The sequence below is a fragment of the Triturus cristatus genome, chromosome 10 (genome assembly GCF_964204655.1).
Source record: "Triturus cristatus chromosome 10, aTriCri1.1, whole genome shotgun sequence".
Classification (NCBI taxonomy): Eukaryota; Metazoa; Chordata; class Amphibia; order Caudata; family Salamandridae; genus Triturus; species Triturus cristatus.
The window spans coordinates 98,111,740-98,132,456 of record NC_140593.1 but is presented as its reverse complement, the minus strand read 5'-3'; the positions used below and the strand labels follow the sequence as shown (position 1 = coordinate 98,132,456).

General features: G+C 44.8%; 1 protein-coding gene across 3 annotated transcripts in view; it reads left to right on the top strand.

The window, feature by feature from the left end:
* NGLY1 (N-glycanase 1) overlaps positions 1-20,717 on the top strand; it is a 354,362-nt gene that overhangs the window by 155,841 nt on the left and 177,804 nt on the right. For all 3 annotated transcript variants that reach the window (XM_085630539.1, XM_085630540.1, XM_085630538.1), the window contains 2 exons: positions 4,390-4,609; positions 13,137-13,258. In XM_085630539.1, coding sequence (XP_085486665.1) covers positions 4,390-4,609; positions 13,137-13,258 — 342 coding nt within the window. The remainder of the gene's footprint in view (positions 1-4,389; positions 4,610-13,136; positions 13,259-20,717) is intronic.

Here is a 20,717-nt window from a genome sequence, read left to right as displayed (position 1 = left end):
GACCAGCCTGGCAGTCTCACTTCGGCACTCCTATCACGGACGATATTTGGCTCTACTGTTGTACAGTTACCCGGCAGATTTCTATCACTGGCCGGCATAGGCTTGCCCATTTTAAATGCCTAAATAGAGTGTACCACTCCCCTTTATGCTTGTTCAGGTTTGGATTGCGCGACTCCGACGACCGTGAACGATGTCGCGCTTCCCACGCTGGCTTTTTTCATCTGGCGTGGCAGTGCCCCCCAGTTACACAATATTGGGATGCGCTTTTTCATAAACTAAGTGACATACTAGGATGCCCCCTGGCTCCGGATCCCCTGATGGCGCTCTTAGGTTACACTAAACCTCTTAAGAAGGCTATGCGTAAATTGGTTGCTTTCGGCCCACTCTTGGCCAAGTGTCGGCTAGCGATGAGATGGATGAGGGGGCCGTTGCCTACACTAGTGGAGTGGGAATGAGACATGGTATACTGCCACCCTCAATCTGATGTTTACAATGAGATGCGGCCTCCAAATAGTCGCCCGAAGAGTTTTTGGGGTCTCTTTGCCCAATACTGTGCATCTAAACTGTCTGAAACTGATGGCCCTGATGGTTAACGGCACTGCTTGCTCTATGTCTATTCATGCCCTGCGATGTTTATATTAATGCCCTGCCCCCACCGGACTGTTCACTCACTGTTGGAGCTCCACCTGCCGGGTAGGAGCCCATGCATCAACGCACTGTGCACTGCTCCATAATTTCCCAGATTGCTATATCCCCAATGCCGCTTCTCTCCTTCCCCCCCCCCCTCCTCCCTCAACCCCCCCCCCCCCCCCCCGTGCTCGCCATTGTCCTCTGTATTGATATTACTCATTTGTATATTTGGTTGCGATCCACATTTGTAGTATTTTGGCTTTTGTTCTTTCATTTATTATCAGTTATGAATGTTATGATTTTCTTCTTTTGCTGTATTTCTTAAACTGTAATAAAATACAATAATAAAAAAAAAAATCGCCTGTGTAACACAAACTATTTCTTTCAACTGTTTACAGGAGATGCACCAGGGCTGAATCCAGGATCCAGCCCTGAGTAAGAAAAACCTATGCAAAGTAATTATTATTGCCTTTACTTCAAAATTCCCATTGAGCTCAATGTTATAATTGTTTGAATTGTGTTGCCTATTGCAACAACTGTAACTATTGCATTTAAAAGTCTATTGCTTATTGTAAGTACTCAACTAGAGCATTTCATTCTGAGAAAGTATTTTGATACCTACTTGTAGTTCTAAAATAAAACAACTATATATTTTTATACACAAACCAATTGGCCTAGAGTTCAGTTATTGAGTGTGTGAGACCTTTTGCTGACTGTATACAACAAATGCTTTACACTGTCCTCTGATACTGCCTTACTGCTCGACCAAGCTACCACTTTAGAGAGTAAAGTTATATCTAACTTTGACCTCTGCCAAACCTCTGTGGACTGGACTCTGTACACCCTGTACCTTACTTTGGTCCAGTATATACAGAGGCACTTTCTTACAACCATACTTTCTGTGATTAGTGGTGCTAGAAGAATAGGTTCAAACATGGTTCTTTACGATAGCATTAAGAAACTTAATGCAAGATTGTGACTATTTCTATTGATTAACTGGTTGCTTTGATGGAACAATTGACAGTTCTTCTAACCCACTTTTCTGGTATATTACATCCTCTCCTGTGTGTTTCACATGGTGTTCCGTCCACATCATTGTTATTCGATTTTCTGTTAGTATATGTTCAAATAATTCTGACGCTTGTGACGTGAGTAGAGATGCTGCCACTGAAGACCACGAGTTTTAAACCGTGTCACTTATGACATAAACAGATGTTGGTCACGGATTTGACCAATAGCTTGTTCCTTTTACATTTGATAGCCATCAGTAAACAGGAGACAAAGACTGTTGAATGCCGATGTGGACACCGCCCATGCCCAGCGGGGCCCATCCACAACTGCCCCCTAACAATAATCATTGGTGGCTAGTGGGGTGGATTAAAGCTTGTGGTATCGCCCTCTGACTGGATTTTCCAGAGCTCCACTAGAAAGAGACAGTGCTGGCAGGGGATATTATTTCCCTCCCAACACTGCCTCTCCCGTGTTGATCTGATTTTGGGGACAGCGTTATGACCCTGGCACTGATTAAAAGTGAAAGCAGCCCACGCCATTAGCTTGCAATTTGCTCCTCTACTCATGCTCTCGTGGTAGTACCCATATTCCTTTCGAACCAGAGTAGGCAAAGTTTCTTTCTTGGTACTCAGTCCTTTTCCCAGTATACCATATACCAGAGTTTGCCAATGTGAGTGCAGGGTGAGCTGTGTACCTGTGAGAGTGCACTTTTCAGCAGCTTCAAGCCAGAACCATTCGCATTTCCAACGACTGTTATTTGAGTAGTGGATGAAACTCTTCTCCTTGTACACACTAGTCATGTGGATCTGGTCTAAATCGATTTTACTTTCTAGCTCTCCGTCTCACATTGTTGATTCAGTGACATTGCACCATCTGCAAATAAATGCCACATCATGCGACTCTTGGGTAAAAAAAATAAAAATCACAAGCGACCTTACATTTTTTAAAGTGCTCCGTCCTTCTAGCGGACAATGTCAAATGAGATCAAAGCATAAAACAAACTTCAAGCCATGCTCCTTACAAGGGTGACTATTTATATATTTCATTTATCTAATGGCAGCTGGGAAAACATCTTTAAGTTTGCACTGAATGGAAAACCATCACAATTATGATGAAATGACGTACATGATTTAGGGGGGTGCACAGCTGCCAAAAACTCCATCATGTGGCCCCTTTAGTTAGTTCTGGCTTTTTAGCCTAAAAAACTTTGCATTCAGGGACTTAGTTCTCTTTCCCAATACTGCGTCACAGCTAGCAAAGTGCGGCTGGCGCTTAAGATACGGGGGCAGTTAGCAGCAATGAGGTTCACTGCTTGAGGGTCTTACACATCACAGCTTCGCCGTGAATGGTAAGATGGAAAAAAAAGTTTCTTACATTAAATTTTGCGGTCATTACCCTTCACCCTAAACACATTTGTCAACTCCTTATTGGCACAGTTAATATGATTCCATTTCTTAGGTGCATCTTAGAAAACCATTTACTGATACAATAACAACACCCCATCTTATTGTCTTTGTCTGAGAGATCATACCATAAAACCCTACACTGTTGCATCTGTCCGTTCACATTGTAAAGCTATCGTGTATGCATTTAGGAAAGCAGTTCATTGTAAATCCCCCTTCCTATATCTGTCCAAGTTCACAATGTAAAACCCCTCCTTCTGTATTGGTCACAGGGTTACACCGTGCAAAGCTTTTTGCTACTGTATTTGACCTGTGGTCTGCGTTAGAAAATAAATACTTGTCTACAGGCCTTAACCCAGTGAATTAACAATCCACCCACAAAGGCATATTGGTTTTAACAAATGCCTTTTCACTATAAATAAAACAAGCCTGCTGTCTTTGTCATAACTATTTTTTTTATAATAAACAGATCAGACCTATGGTGCTTGACCTGTTTCCCCATGAAGTAGTGAGGCCTTTACAACTTTACAATTTGGTGCATAGTTGATGTAATCCACAGTCTTCCCCTTCAAATCCGGTATGAAGGAAGATCAGCACGTGAGTGGAGCCAGAGCCCCTCTGTTATGCTTCTTAAAGCTCTTTTTTCTGTTGGTCATATGGGTAGAGTGCAATCTAGCCAGAGGATAAAAAAATTGCAAATACACTAACGGTTGGCTGTAAAATGAGGAGTATCCTTAGCTCAGAGAACAGAGGTCTGGTCTCTGCTTACCCGCATGTGTGCTGCTGTTGGTCTGAGAATCCAGATTGAGGATTTTGTAGGTCTCTGGTTGTCACACTACAGACCGATCCTCACCCACATGCGCATCATCAGGCCAAAGTGACACCAACCTGGCAGAAGGTCCTTCTAATCCTCTATTCCCCAGCACATATACACAATCTCTGCTTGGTGACGATGCCTCGCTTGCCTGCCTGAGACTGACTGACAGTGCAATGGGAGGGGCACTTGTCTGAGGGGCACTTGTCTTCGGCTTTTCGGCAAACTTAGTCAATACTTAACGGGCACACTGTTAACTCTGCTGAGCTGTGTGAAAAATCGACCAACATGCAGTGATGCAGTATTTTATTTAAAATGAGTGAGCCTAACTCTTGATGTGTGGCACATGGCTGGATCTGTAGGGCCAAGATTAAAAAAAATCCTTTTAGCAAGATGTTAGTAATGCCAGTCCTGGTCTTTACATTTAATGCTATTGAAAATGTCGGCCTGGAGATCTATAAAAGCGATCTCTTCTTTCCATTTACTGCTTTTTTACGGATTTTCTGCTACAGAGTTTTTGCTCTTTTACAGATTTCAAGGGTGATGAGGCTTACTTCCTGCTGCTTGAGCTTTTGCATTGGTTCAAGAATGACTTCTTCCAGTGGGTGAACAGCCTACCGTGCATACGGTGTGGGGGGCAGACTCAGACCAGGGAAGCTTTGACCCCATCTGCTGAAGACCTGAGATGGGGAGCTACACGAGTCGAAAATCATTACTGCGATACCTGCAAGCACAGCACCAGATTTCCCAGGTAAAGAGTAGCTGGTGTGCACTGAAGCACTCTGCCTTTGTTTTGACCCCCTTGAGTTACCAGCATGACTGGAGTTCTTCTCACCCTTGGTAAATGTGTGGCACTGATTCTGACAAGGTGATGCTATGGCCATGGTATGTATTTAAGCAATATTGTCTTTGGGTGCATGCACATCAAGGTAGTCATTCACCTTAAGTGTAATGGAGGATTTACATTAAGGATCCAGGGGCCTAACCATTTTCGCCTATGCTCTAAGCTTTAGCTACCTATTTTTCAAATTTACTTTTTGGAGTATATTTGGAAACTGGCCTCAGCAGGCAGTGAAGTGGCGTACCGAGCAATAGTGACATGTGACTTACATTGTATTAGGAGATGCCGTGGAGGTACAGCCTGAAACGTTTAGATGCCAAACTTTCTTTTTTTTGTGGGATCTTTCCTGAGGTGGATGCAGATTGGGGCAGTTTGCTCAGGGGGTATTCTTCGAATTCTTAAAATTTCTTTTTTTTTGTTTGTTTTTTTTGTTACATTTTTGTAATTTTTTTTGTTTTGTTTGTTGTTTTTGGTGTACGTGGAGAAGAGTGGCCTACTTGTATGTTCTTTGATTCTGTTTCATTCCAAGTTTGACAATGCTGCAAGTGCTGCAATTCCTGCCCAACATGTGAATTTTACCTCCTAGCCAGTGTTACGTTATGTTGATATGACTTGTATAGCGCATGAATCACCCCCCAAAGTTGCATCTCCGCTCTAAGTAAGGGTACAGTCAAACACAGAACCCCATCAATAAAGCAGCACTGTTTTAAGAGTTTTCCTAAAACTAACAGTCATAAGTTGGGACATGGAGTGGCAGATTGTTCCAGTAAAACTGTACCAAGTAGGAAAAAGCCCCCCCTCCCCCACATCTCCTCAAGCAAATTCAGGAAACTGACAGTAGATCTTGGCTTTAGAACGTAAGTTCCTGGTAGGGCAGTAGAGTTCAAGTTTGTGGGCTAAGTAAGCAGGACTGTTGCCCATTAGGGATTTATAGGCAAGACAGCAGATACAAAAAAAAAGGACCTTTTCTTAATGGGTAACCAATGTAGTGATCTTAATAAAGGTACAGAGGCGGGGTCGGCAGGAAGATTGCAAACAAACCGGGTGACCGTGTTTTGGACCGCTTGCATTTTCGTTAAAAAAAAAAAAGTCTAATTTGCCAGAACTTGGACTAAAGTTTTCCTGGATGAGGGTGGAAGAAAAGGGAAAGCCTTCTTCAGCAAACACAGTTTTTAAAAACAGTTGTTGCTAATGGCAGCAACATGATCTTTCATAGAAAGTGACTTTATACAAAGAGTTTTGACTACCTGTTTAGGCGAGGGGGGCAAGCCAAGATTGAACAGCCACCAGTCTGGAGTCCAGAGTATTTAGGCTTTGCCGAATAACAATCTCCGTTTTGTCGTCATGTAATGTTGGCAGCCATCCAAACTGCTATGGCCTTCATTCCATTGGAAAACTACCCTGTAATTTTCTAACCATTGTTATCAAAGGAGATCATCAACTGTGTATCATCAGCATATGATATAATATCGAAACCAAAGGATCTGACTATTTAAGCAAGGGTGTCTAAAGGGCTTAAACAAGAGCCCTGTGACACCCTCTTACCAATTGAAGTACAAGACTTCAAGGTGCCTTCCGATTCGTCTGCGTTCTGGGAAGGGGCTCTAGAAACCACTACAAGGCACACCCAGAAATGCCAATCTCATACAGCCTTTGAATTATCCTTGTATGAGACACAGTATCAAAGGCAGCAGATAGGTCAAATAATACTATCATGGTAGGGGTCTAATAATACTAGCATGGTAGTGGTTCCTTTGTCTAGAGAAAGTTGAATGAAGTCCGTGACTGCAACCAAGCCAGTCTCCGTATTATGAGCTACCCTAAACCTCGGTTGAGATGGGCCGAGAATCTTATTGGCTTCTAAGTAGACTGAAAGTTGTGCGTTTATTAGACCCTTCAGAGATTTACCTAAAAGTGTTAGTCATGAGTGTCCCCACCCTACCAGAGATGCAGTTTGTAAACTGCACCCCACCTCAAGTGTTGATTATATACCTAATAGCCTGCATGTAATAAGATGGTCCTTCCCTGTCTCCCTTTGAGGTCTTGTCAGCCTTTCAAGCCAGTTATTGAGATGATTTGCAAATATTGGAATGGAGCTGGTGCTTTCCAGCCCATTGCAGCGAGGTACAAAATATTTACAAATCTACTGTTTAAGAGGACCTTGAGCTGCAGGAAGGAACCTAGCACTTTTTTGAGTGGTGCTGCAGAATTGCTTCCGTTGTTATACTTTTTTTTTTTTTTTTTTAACCAAAGTAACCTCTGATTATGGTATGCCTGCAGCCAACCCACTGCCACGCACAGCCTATGGCCATGGACTGCTGAGTGTTGGCCACATTTGGTGTGATTCTGTTCAGCGTTTTGTATTGTTGTCTAAGTTTTTTTTTCTATGAAAATTGCATGAGGAAAATATTGTTTTTGAACCCCTCCTTTTTCTGGGCCCCTGCTTGATAGACCATACTAAAACCTTCCACAAAAGTAGATAGTTTGTTTTAGGACATTTTGTGAGGATTTGTCAAACTATGCCAAAGTTATTAGCAAAGCCAAAAGATCCGATTTGCTTTTAATTACACAGTGGGGACTGTGAAATACACACACTCTTCTCACTCGCTTATATGTATATGTGTGTGTGTATATATATGTGTGTATGTGTGTGTGTGTGTGTATATATGTGTGTGTGTGTGTGTATATGTATATATGTATATGTATGTATATGTATGTGTATATATATATATATATATATATATATATATATATATATATATATATATATATATATATATATATATATATAAAATATCTCACCAGTCTCTCTCCAGAAGGAAAAAGCGTGACACAGCTCCGAGGGATTAAAAACCGCTTTATTGCTGTAAACGCGCTGGCAATTCAAAGGTTCCTGAAACGCTGGGCAGACGCGTTTTAGTATGTAAATGGCTTTCCTCAGTGCCCATTTCAGTGTCCTTGTTGTTCCCAGGGGTTTGTTACTCTGTTGTTTTTGATTGTGATCACACCATTACGTGATCACTGGCCCCTCCTATGCCTCACAGCTGTAAGGCACCTCTCGCTGATCCTGCTGCTGCACTGCATCATGGGCGTTGGAGTCCAGATAGAGCCCAATACAGTGACGGGATTTCTACTACACCATGTGATGCTACCAAACAATGTTGCCCGTTACTCACTCGCCGCTGCAGTAATTAAGCAGGTAAAATCCATCCTTTGGCCCCCTTAAACAGTCAAAACAAATTCTGCGTCCTCTCTCCCCAGTACATCTGTTTCCACCATGTGGGGCACCAGGGGGGCGACGCGTAGCATTTTTGTGCGCAGACTAAAGGTTGCAGGCAAAACGTGTTGCGCCAGACCGAGAGGGCGGTCACAAGCCAGCACGCTGACACACACACCGACACACACCGACACACACCGACACACACCGACACACACCGACACACACCGACACACACCGACACACACCGACACACACCGACACACACCGACACACACCGACACACACCGACACACACCGACACACACCGACACACACCGACACACACCGACACACACCGACACACACCGACACACACCGACACACACCCACACACACCGACACACACCCACACACACCGACACACACCCACACACACCCACACACACCCACACACACCCACACACACCGACACACACCCACACACACCGACACACACACACCGACACACACACACACACACCGACACACACCGACACACACCCACACACCCACACACACACACACACACACACACACACACACACACACACACACACACACACACACACACACACACACACACACACACACCACCCCCCCCCCCCCCCCCCCCCCCTTGACATAGTACTTAGGGTTTGTGATGAGCTGCATAGCTTTCTCTCCGGTCCCTTCTTTATGATTCACACGTAGCAGTTATCAGAGAGATTTGGATGTACCCCGCACATTCTTATGATGTGCATATGTCATAAAATATTCTGACTGGCGCTCATTAAAAAAAAAAAAATGTTGTCCCCCGGGGAAATTAATATTGTTTGTCTATGAGACTAGTTAGAGGGTGTTTAAAGTTCTGGTCAGTCTCATTGATATGCGTGTGACATGTTAGATACTTTTTCTGAGTTTGGAGATCTTTTTGTTTGAGTGATATATTTTTGTGGATGGCTAGATTTTCAATTTACTGGACAGCAGCTATCAATTGTTAACCCAAACCAAATCCTTTTGGATACCATTTACCGCAAGGCAAGTGTTCTACTGAAATTTGAATCTAGCAGAAAACAGCTATAAAGATATTTGAGGTCAAGCACCTCCATGTTTTTAGGTCTGAGTTGATTGCTGGATGGAATGTTACCAATTATTTAAAATATACCTAGAGTTGGCTTTGGCTTCACCCAGAAGAATATTGGACCCCACTTCTCATGCTGTTGGCAATTTCACCCCTGTAGGTGTATGCACTGCAATGTACGAGCTAGCATTTTACATCTCAGACGTGCACTAATTATAGATTGCATTCTTTGTCTGACAGATGTTTTATATTGAATAAAATCAGGTTTTAGTGTGTTCTTTTTAATTGCTGCAGACTTTTTAAAGGTTTTAGCCAGGACTCAAAAAGCAAATCTGTTGTATTGACTTTACCAATGCTTGCTTTATTGAGTGTTTGTTTTGTCTACTTAATCTGAGTTTTTAACCCCCTTCAGAGTCAAGAGCCTGAAACTAGCACCTTGGCTTTCATAACTGGAGTGCATCAGTATTATGGTGATGGTGCACCTCTCCGGAAGTTCATGTGACGCCTCTCTGGGGCTGCCCAATCTGTTATATACTACATGGAATCATCAACCCTTCTAGGTAGAGACCCAATTTGCCAGTTTTTAGGTCTCGTTAGCATAGGCTGCGCACATGCGCAGTCTCGCTGGCGAGATTTAATGTTTGGGGGATTTTTCAGTAAAGAGCTTAAAGCCCCGCCCCTCTTTCCCATGCCGGCGTCACCGTTTATGCTAAACGGCGGCCAGCCATTGGGAAAGAGCTGTTGGTGACTTTTTTGCACGCCTTTCTCTGCCGTCCCACTTGGACGGCCACGCCTGCTTTCCTTCTGAAGTAAAAGGTTTCTTATCTTTATGGGGCCAAACACATGGCCCCATAAAGATAAGAAACCTTTTAGCAGGCGAGGCCGTCCAAGTGGGACGGCAGAAAAAGGCAAACGAAAACGTCATGGCGAACGCTTGTTTGCAGTAGCGGTGTGTGGTGTCTTGGCATGGAAATTGCATGCATGGGCATAGAATTTCATGCAGCAGGGCAGCATTCTTGTGATGAGACTTGTGGGTTCTGAGAATGCTTGTAGATGAAGGGGGAACAGTTGGAGAAGGCAGAAAAAGTTGGATGAGGTGTTATCCGCAGCTTGAAATAACTACTTAAAATAAGGTATTGCCTCCGACTCTACACTGGTGACGAGCAGTTGTAACCCATGATAGTTTTACGGGTTCACCTCTGCAATCTTTCTCTAAAGACTAAACCGTCCTCTGGTCTGTTTTCTGTTAGATGATCAGTCGCGTTTACATTTTTTGAGAGATGAACACTAGAGGTCTTGCGCATGGAAACTTTGTGAGCTGCCCCATCGCAAGGAAACTTAATGAGCGCTCGCTTAAGTTAACCTCACAGCGCTACTTTAAACAAGTTTTAAACTTAGGACTGTAAACCTTAGCCTACATATAACTTTCACTGCATAGATAGCTGTTTCGAAACTATTTCTCCGCATTGATTACAACCGATATTTACTGTTTGATGAAGCTCGAGCCTTCTAGCGGCCACTATCCTCAAACTCTCGCTTACCCGCACAGGTCCATGCAGCTCTCGATATGCATGCGCACCCCGCTTCAGCAGGAGGACACACTGAAGAACAGCAGCTGGTTGGCGGGCAACAATTCTTGGAGGCTGTTCACGCTACTTACGCGTGCAACACTTTAGGACGAGGGCACTCAAAAGTACTGTGGTAGCTGGTTGCCGGGCAAAGTTTCTCGGCCAGGATGTACAGACATGTTGTGCCGTCACGGGTAGCCTTATTGATTTGAGGGGGTGTGGGGGGGGAGTTGTCGGAAACGTTTCCTCTTTGCTTGCTTTGCTCAGTGATGCATGCCTTTGCTCAGACCATATTACATCAAGTACAGTCTTCAAAAGTACTTTGCTGAATCTGGAAATATACAGTGAGACTTTTTCATTCAGTTCCTCAGAGTGTCTCATCGAATTGAGGAGGTTTAAATCTTCAAGTCAGTCGCTATTCAAACATGGGGGAATTTTCTTTGTGCAGTGGTTGGAGTTTGCTTGACTACCTGTATCTGCTTCATCAATTCTACTTTATGTTTTGGTGTTTTTATATAACATCTGGAACACTTGTTTTTCACTAATTTTTCGTTCCCTGCAGGACTTGGAGTTTGTTTATTCATCGTATACTGGAGAGCATTTGTCGTAATTCCGGTTTGTGTTTAGTTGATTTAAGAAGTAACGTTTTGCTGCCATGAAAAATGTAAGTCTAGCTACACTCTTCCCTTCCTCCACTGGTCGAAATGGAGGAATTTAACCATACTCAAAAGGATGGTCCTACAGACTTAATAAACAAGCATTAAAAATGCAAAAGGTCTCGCCTTTTATTAAGTTAGTCATTTGCTTTGCTGCATAATACCATTAGCAAAGCAAATGGCTTTAACTTAATCAAAGGCGACACCTATTGCATTTTCAATGCTTGTTTGGAATAAGCTGGTAGGGAGAAAAATCCATGGAGCTCTCTCTCCCTGAGGAATAGGCATCTATGCATAAAGTGTTGGTGTTTTGTTTTTAATCCGAAACAGGTGGCATCACTATGGTAGGGAGTAGATTTAGGTACAAGACTGTCATGTCTACCCTGGACAAAAGCAGCATGCAGGAGGTGTAACATCTTGTGCAGCCACGCACACCACACAACACACGCTTCATCCAAACATGTCACATACACACAAAGATGGCCATTGGATGATCCCAGCCCTGGGACTGGATAGATGTTTATCTCCTTCACAAATGTAGAGGTGAAAAGGCCTGTCCAGAGGTACTGTAGACAAGCTGCCACCACTCCATTACCTCAAAATGTCGGATGAAGGGGCAGAAGCCACCACCAAGGTTGATAAGTTTTTCAAAGCCATGCAGGGGACAATCTCCTGCTCAAGCATAATAGAAAGTAAGGCCACAAATGAAGCCAAGGGGGAGACCAACAAGGGTGTGTGAATACATATGAAGATGTATCACTTTTTTTTAAATCTTAAGATTTAAATAGGAACGATACGAGGCTGACTTACATAGCATGGATGCTGTAGAGATATTAATGTATTCATAACTGAAATTATGAGGGCCAATGGTGAGAAACAAAGAAAGTCAAACCATTAGATAAATTGATATGAATCTGAGGTGGCCAGGTTAGAGGGGGACTTTTAAGATGGAAGACACTGCTCCTAGAAATATAGACCACTTCGCAAATTTGGTAATTCCATCATAATGTCTTCACATTTTATATCTACATTCATGGAAAGGTCTTCTCTGGTTTTAACTGTTAAATCACTGGAATTCATTTAACAACAACTTACATTGCTCCTTTCACACTTTATTGTAATCCAATACTGGAGTGACCAAGATATTCTGGCGTTTAAATACTTTCCAGGTCTCGCATACCAGACAGCACAAACTGTCTGTTTGGGCAAGGCCTATAGTGGGCTTACCAAAAACTTACTGTGGGCTTAGAACCCACCTGTTGCTTACCATTGGTTGGCTTAGTCATCCTCATTTGCTGGCTTGCTTATTTATTGGTGTGCCTTGTTCTTCTTGTGTTTGTCCCTCCCTGGAGCATCTCTTTTTACTATCCTTTTGATTGGCTGACTTGTATATTTTTACTGCTTACTGTTTGGAACTATAGTTTTCTTTTTGGTACAGCATTCAGTGTGAGTTCATGTGGTTTTGAGCACTGTTTACTACTTTCCTCCCTTGCGCTCTATAGTGCTCTGGGTTGCTGCTCTCTCTCTCATGCTTCTCTCTGCCATGTGCTCAGTGTTGCTTTCACTATCATGCTTTTCTCCCTCCCCTCACCCAGGTGTTGCACTTTCACTCGTGCTACTTTTTCCCTTCTCGTTTTATGCTGTACAGCAAAACCAATCGGTCCCAAAGGCAAACATTATTGCCTTTGCCTAAGCTTTTTATGATTGAAGTTTACTGGAACTTGGAAGTGAGATTTAACTGATGCTAGTTTGGAAGAAAAGAAGTACCAAGTTTGTGTTCATTTCCAATGTGTCCTTACATTTCAAGAGAATAAAAAATCAGAAGTGTTTGATGAAGGAGGAAATTTTAACACATTTTTGACATAGGGGAGGATTCCTGCCGCATTAATGGCCCTGTTATGTTTGTGTGTTCCAGGTATAATGATCCTGAGAAGCTCTTGGAAACCAGATGTGGTCGCTGTGGTGAATGGGCCAACTGCTTCACATTGTGCTGCAGAGCACTGGGGTTTGAAGCCAGATATGTGTGGGACGCGACAGGTATGGGGGGGTTGAACCTGTTTTTCATTAACCTAGACCGCTATAAGCATTGTAACCCTAAGTGGTAAGGTAATTCCAGTGAGCAAAACAAGTATAAATGGTCCCATGTCTCCCAGCACCAATAAACAGCTAGGTTAGTCGTACGATATCATACTACCAATAACCAGCCCATAAATTTAACTTAGGCTAGCTGAATGCTGACAGAATTCTTACAGCGTTGCACATGGCGGGGTAACTGATTTCTGGATAAAAAGGCGGCTTGCCACCACTGGTATTGAGCTTGGTCCTTCATTACTACACAAACTATGTAACACAATATAGCTTCTGTTATTATCATATTAGAATGTTAAGCAGAACATGCAGCAGAATAAAAGAAAAAAACTATATATATCCTTTCCTTGTAAATGTTTAACGGGTTGCGGCCCCATCACCATTTGAACCTACTTTGATTATACACTGTACATAGCTGCCAAGTTTTTAGGTTGCTTATGTGTGACATTTCCATGGTTTCAGTGCACTTATAAGTGACATTCAACTGCCAAATGTGTGACGCTTAAAGGTACACTTTCTTGCAAGCAATGAAGTGCATGGAAAGAGATAAATATCAGAAATGACACACTTTTTAGCTAAGAGAAGCTCTAAAAAAATATCTTGAAACAGCTGCAAAGTCCCTGAAATAGGTTAACAGTTGCTTTACATATTGTGCTTTCCGTGCACTTGCGTAGCTCAGAGCAGGTGCAGTGTGTGTGGGACTGAAATGGTGAAAGATGGGGACATCGTAGGCAGACAGTTTGGGGATGTCCTGGGTGTTCGTCTACCTGGGAATGTGCACAGGTAAAAAAAAGGCATGAAGGACTTCAGAAGCAGGATATTGGTAACTGCAAAGGTTTTTAATAGGGAAAAAAAAATTCTAGAAGGTGCTGAGGGTATGTAGGAGGATGCTGGCTCTCTATATAGTGCACTAAAGCGTAGTACACTTTAGAGTCCAGGCAACCCTTATTGGTTTACAGGCACTTGCTTTAACAGTCCCGAAGTGCTCTTAGTAGTAGTGTAGGTGAGCAGCTTTAGGCTTATTAGAGGGGAGTGTTGAGCATTTGTTGAACACACACACACAGTCAATAAATGGGACACACTCAATAGATTTTTATATTTTTGGCGCCTAGATCTTTCCGATCAGGCAAGTATTTTTTAAGATGGGTATTTAGCATTTAAATAATTTTTTTTTTTTTTTGGATTGCTATATAGCGCAAACTTGGCCCAAATGTATTGGGTATCAGAGCACTTTACATGAGCACCAGTTGCGTTACATAAGGACACATTCATTTTTGTTACGTACTGAGAGATCTAAAAAACGCATAGTGATAGATTCCTTACCTTCTAATTACCCCCAGGCGTCAGACTGGATCCGCCCACACGCGCTGACGTCAGTTCTTTCTTTTTCCGCGCCAGCAAGCGCAGATCCAGGAAGAGCAGGTACCTCCAGTCATTTTTTGACTAACTTTTTGAGGCTTTTTGTCTCTATTTTTTTCATTGGGTCTTCAACTCCTGGTGCAGTTAGGATTCCAATTTTTAAGTCCTGTGAGGACTGTCACCGCATAATGTCAGTGACGGATCTGCACAGAGTGTGTCTTTTCTGCCTGGAGCGTGACAACGACCCCAAGTCGTGCCCCGACTGCCAGGCCATAGCGCCAAAGTCTTTGCGGGAGCGGTCCCGAAAGCTGCTGTAGGACCGGCAATCGGCTCCGCGCTGTTCAAGGTCCCGGTCCTGTGGGAGGTCGAGGGAGCGTGCGCGGAGTCGTCGTCATCGTCATCATCATCATCATCCTCGTCGTCGTCTTTCGCACTCTGGGTCAGGTAAGGCGAAGCACAAGAAGTCGAAGAAGCATCATAGTCATCATCATCCTTCGCACTCGGGGTCAGCTAAGGCGAAGCACAAGAAGTCGAAGAAGCATCATAGTTATCATCGTCATCATCATCCTTCGCACTCTGGGTCAGGTAAGGCGAAGCACAAGAAGTCGAAGAAGCGTCGTCATCGTCATCCTTCGCACTCTGGGCCAGGTAAGGCGAAGCACAAGAAGTCGAAGAAGCATCGTCATCCTTCACACTCTGGGTCAGGTAAGGCGAAGCACAAGAAGTCGAAGAAGCGTCGTCATCTTCATCATAGTCATCGTCATCATCATCCTTCGCACTCGGGGTCAGGTAAGGCGAAGCACAAGAAGTCGAAGCTTCATCATCATCCTTCACACTCGGGGTCAGGTAAGGCGAAGCACAAGAAGTCGAAGAAGCGTCGTCGTCATCCACGTCGTCGTCATCCACGTCGTCGTCATCCTCGTCGTCGTCATCCTCGTCATCGTCATCCTCATCATCGTCATCCTCATCATCCTAATCCTCATCATCCTTATCCTCCTCATCCTTCGCGCACTGGGTCAGGTAAGGCGAAGCACAAGAAGTCGAAGAAGCATCATCATCATCCTTCACCCTCTGGGTCAGGTAAGGCAAAGCACAAGAAGTCGAAGCGTCATCCTCATCATCCTTCGCACTCTGGTCAGGTAAGGCGAAGCACAAGAAGTCGAAGAAGCATCATCATCATCCTTCGCACTCGGGTCAGGTAAGGCGAAGCACAAGAAGTCGAAGAGGCGTCATCATCATCCTTCGCACGCGGGGGCAGGTAAGGTGAAGCACAAGAAGTCGAAGAAGCGTCATAGTCATCATCATCATCCTCATCATAATCATCCTTCGCACTCGCTTTCAGGTAAGGCGAAGGAAGCACAAAAAGTAAAAGAAGCGTCATACTCATCATCATCCTTCGCACTCGGTCAGGTAAGGCGAAGCACAAGAAGTTGAAGAAGCGTCATCGTTCTCCGACTTCCCCTCGCCGGTCGGGCGACGTGGCTGAGGGTGCGGGTAGTGCCTCCCCCGCTGCTCTGGCGCATCCCTTTCCGGGTCTGTCGGCAACTCCGACCCAGATACAGGAGTTCCTGTCAGCCATGGCTCGCCTCTCTGGGCCGTTGGGTTCGGCTGGTGCGCCTTCAGACTCTGCGGTCCTGACTGGGGGTCCTCGTGTTTCATCGCCGACAGCTCCGGCCTCGCTGCCAGCTCCGGCCCCAGCGCCGCAGGACCTCCATGGATCCAGGCCTGGATCCCGGTCAACACCGGTTGACCTCATAACACCGACGTCGACCCCACCGTCACCACTTCCGACATCGCCCGCTCCTCAGGACGACATAGACCCCGGTTTCAGCCCTGAAGGGGACGCGGCGTCGGGCTGGCGTCGATCGATGCCATTCTCGACGTTGCTCGGGGATTTCTATCCCCATGTCCCTGCTCCTTATTTTAGGCCTGTGGAACGGCCAGTGGAGGAAGGGGTGAACTGGGAGGGGTCTGAGGACCCTCTAGCAGCCGATTGCGAGTATGAACAGGACTGGGCAGAGGAATTGGGGGAAGCCTGTGGTCTGGATACCTCACCAGACCTTGGCATGCTGTCTCCTACCGTGGCCACGTTGCAGGGTGCTAGTTTTGCTGTGGTGTTGCGTATGGCGGCCGAGGCTCTACACCTCATGCTCCCTACTGTGGCCGTCAGGACTAACCTCCTGACAGAAGTGCTTAAGCCAGCAGCTACTTCTGCAGAGCAGCTGCTCCCCTTCAACGAAGCACTTTCCAACGTACTTTTGGGCACCTGGTCCAGACCCACCTCAGGGGCTCCTGTCAATAGGAACGTGGCCCAACGCCATCGCCCGGCTCTGGGTGACCCCATTTCCCTCTCCCAACACCCCACCCCGAGAGCTTGGTTGTCAAAGCCTCTTCTTCTCCAACCGCCTTTACCTTCGCCTTCTGTGATTCAATCAATGTAGGGTTGGGACTAGGGCTAGGATTAGGATTTCTATTGGAAGTAGGGACTAGGGCTTCCTGTGTTATTGGGTCTAGGATGGGACTAGGGCTAGGCCTTTAATTGGAAGTAGCGATTACGGGCTTCTGGTGTGATTGGTTGCTGGACTAAGTGTGGGACTAGGAGTAGGGTTAGGCTTTCTATTGGAATTGGGGACTAGTGCTTCCAGTGTCATTGGTTGCTTGGACTTGGGTTGGGACTACAGGTAGGGCTAGGGTCTCTATTGGACGTAGAGATCAGAGGTTTTTAAACTGATTGGTTGCTTGGACTAGTGCTAGGATTGCCTGTAAGGTCCTGGTCTTCTACTGGTTCCAGATTTTAGGGGTAGTGTTGTGATTGAATAGTGTTAGGGTTCCCATTGGCTGGAGGGGGGTCACCTGATTACTAGGGCTATAAAAGGCTAGGGTTAGGGCGTCTCAGCCCGGGCGTCGAGGCTAAGGGCGGAGAGGACAAGGGCAGTTGCCTGTTTGAGCCTGTTAAGGGCGGAGAGGACAAGGGCAGTTGCCTGTTTTAGCCTGTTAAGGGCGGAGAGGACAAGGGCAGTTGCCTGTTTCAGCCTGTTAAAGGGCGGAGAGGACAAGAGCAGTTGCCTGTTTGAGCCTGTTCGAGATTGGTCGGGACCAGGGCCAGTAATGCTGCCCATGTTCCCATTCAGTAATACCCACCACACACCATCCAAAAACAGAGTAACACACGCACACCAAATGTACAACAGACACAACCCTATGCACAAACCAATGTACCAGCATACACTACAAAACCAACCAAACTACATCTATACACTCTTTTATCCCAACTACCACGCATACCCACCATCACCTACAAACTACACAACTCTATCCTATACAGACCCCCAGGATATTGCGGCATGGATTAGTAAATTTAGCAGCACCAATATGGAAATTTAGTGGCATTTTTGCGGCACTTTATTTGACAAATAATCATTCAATTTCAGCCTGAAGTCAATGGAATCTGTTTTAGCAGAGTATTCCACTTTGAAATAGGCAAATTTAAAGTGTCTGCAGCTCTACGGAAGCTCAGCTCCAGTCCTAACCTTGTAGGAGGGCGCTGTATTTCTCCATGGCATGTTCTAGTGCCCATGTATGCACCCCTGCAGGGTTAACAAGCGCTATATAAATGCAAACCTTTTTCCCTCGTCTATCTCTCAGCTATCCTTCTGAATCCAAATAACTGACTAACCTATCCACCACTCAAATTACTTTCAGTCGAGACCCGGGTAGATCTATGTAACAATGCAACAATGTCTCAACCAGTAATCATTTAGTAGACAAATACATAAAGAAAACAAATAAATAGCGCAAAGGAGAGAAAAGGCTACCACAATAATTAAGGCGGAACAAGTAAATTGGTCTGTTTTGAAACAGGTGTAGATATATCGGCACTAAAATACATTTTATGAAAGTGTAACCCAAACATTGGTGTTCACAAATGTGCTCTTGTTGAAGGTGAACAGCGCAGGTGACCCGTGCAATAAAGTGAAGTTTCAGCAGAGAAAACTGCACCAAAATTAATACTTTAGGGACAGTGTATAAATAGTTCCTACAATGCGCTACATTTTATTTGTTTTCTTAATGTATTTGTCTACTAAATGGTTTCCTGTTGCGACATTGTTGCATTGTTACATAGGATAGGTACAGGCACGGATGGATGGACGGACGGACGGATAGACGGACCAGTACTTAGGATAGGCGGGTGGGCTGATAGGTGCGGGGACAGATGTATTTATTTACGTATGTATGTATGGATGGCTGGATGAATTGATGGCTGGATGGATGACCGTGCTTAGGATGGGAGGGTGGACGGATAGATGCTTAAGATTTGTGCAGGGATGGGTGAATGGATGGATGGACGGACGGTAGATGCAGCTACACTTCATAAGTATTCATTCTTTTTTTCACAAAGGGTGCTCTTAAGTCGAGTCAATGGTTTGATGTCCATTTGCGGTTTTTGGCATATAAAGGCATGTACATATGTTTAAAAACTGTCAGATAAAGCCAGAGCCACTCGAATAGTCCCCTTCGACAGTTTATCGAAATCATCTAATGGCGCATTTCACCCCAACCTACCTTTTAAAACATTGTACCTACAATCAAGGGGCACATGCTTGACAGTAACAAACTCAACGGATGTCTAAGCGCTCCATGTCTCAAGGGCGCAGGGCAGTCTCATCAGAGAAGGTGTTCTGCAGCTCCCAGGCGAGCTAACAACGGAGGACCACCTCTTTCCTTACAGGAAGGCCCCTCCACAAACCGCCCTCGGAAGAGCCGCTGCAGAAGTGACCAACCCGGTTCTCACCAAGCAGAAACGCAGATCCTCCCCCACCCCGACACTGGCCTGGTATTTAAACACCCGTACTGCCCCGCACGCACACCCCACACCTTCAAGGCTGCTATTGGCGAAGTGGGAACACAGTAGCACGGTCGGGGGTACCCAGGCTATATTAACCCCCAAGTTTAAAACAAGGATTTGTCGGCACAGTCGAAACGCTGCCTTTTGCCACATTCAAATCGCCATAATTGTCTGCTTCTACTTAGACTAAGCGCCCACTATCAGCCAGAAATATCTTGGCACTGCGAGTACATGGCGCAGGGGAACTTGGGTTGAGTAGACGGGCATGGCAACTTATTTACCATATACAATATTATCTATTAAAAATCACAAAGTCATCACTTGCACTTTTGCTGTACGATGAATATATTTAAATATGACCACGTACATATTGTTTCAGTGCCCGGCTGTGTGCTCTGTCCGTGTGCACTGGATGTTATGCTTTGCAGCAGGGCACAGTGCACTTGAGTGGAACATGGGGCTTATTTCGGCATTTCTCTTGTCACACGTACTCTGCAAGCGCTGCGCTCTTTCCTTCATGATCTATACAAGTACGATGGCAGCTATAACACCTTCGCACACAACTGGTTGGAATTTGTGCTCAACTATTAAATAAGCAAATAAAGAAAAAGTATTGCTCGGCTTCGAGAAGGCTCGACCATGTTCTCACTGTTATCTGTTCGGTTCATTGGCCAGGGTTAACCACTTGAAGACATTATCGGGATCCCGTCTTGCAGAGTAAATGCCACACTTTGATATAAATACTGCCTTTCTGGAACCCATTACCGCCGCTCATTAAATCTTGCTTCCCTCAAACTAAGCCCCATATGTAAATTTTCCAAATTTCAAGGGCAGTTTTGTAAAAATCGCGGCATTTTTACAAAACTGCAGATTTCGCTTTCTTTTTTTTTTTTTTTTGCACATCGCGAAATCCTGGAGGGTCTGCCTATACCTCTAACCAATCCACTCATCACTTACACAACTCCATTCAACACCATACATAACCACATCCCATCCAGACACGCGCTCCCTGCTCTAATTACTCCTAACAGACCACCTTTTACCACTAACAAACATATCAGCCTTTCATCACTTGTCCAACCAACACCCTCCTCTTCCTTCAACCATAACACTAACACACAGCACATACACTGCACACCACCACACTTTCTAACTCCTACAACAAACCCGTTTAAGACCAACACTCTTACCTCTACTTCATTC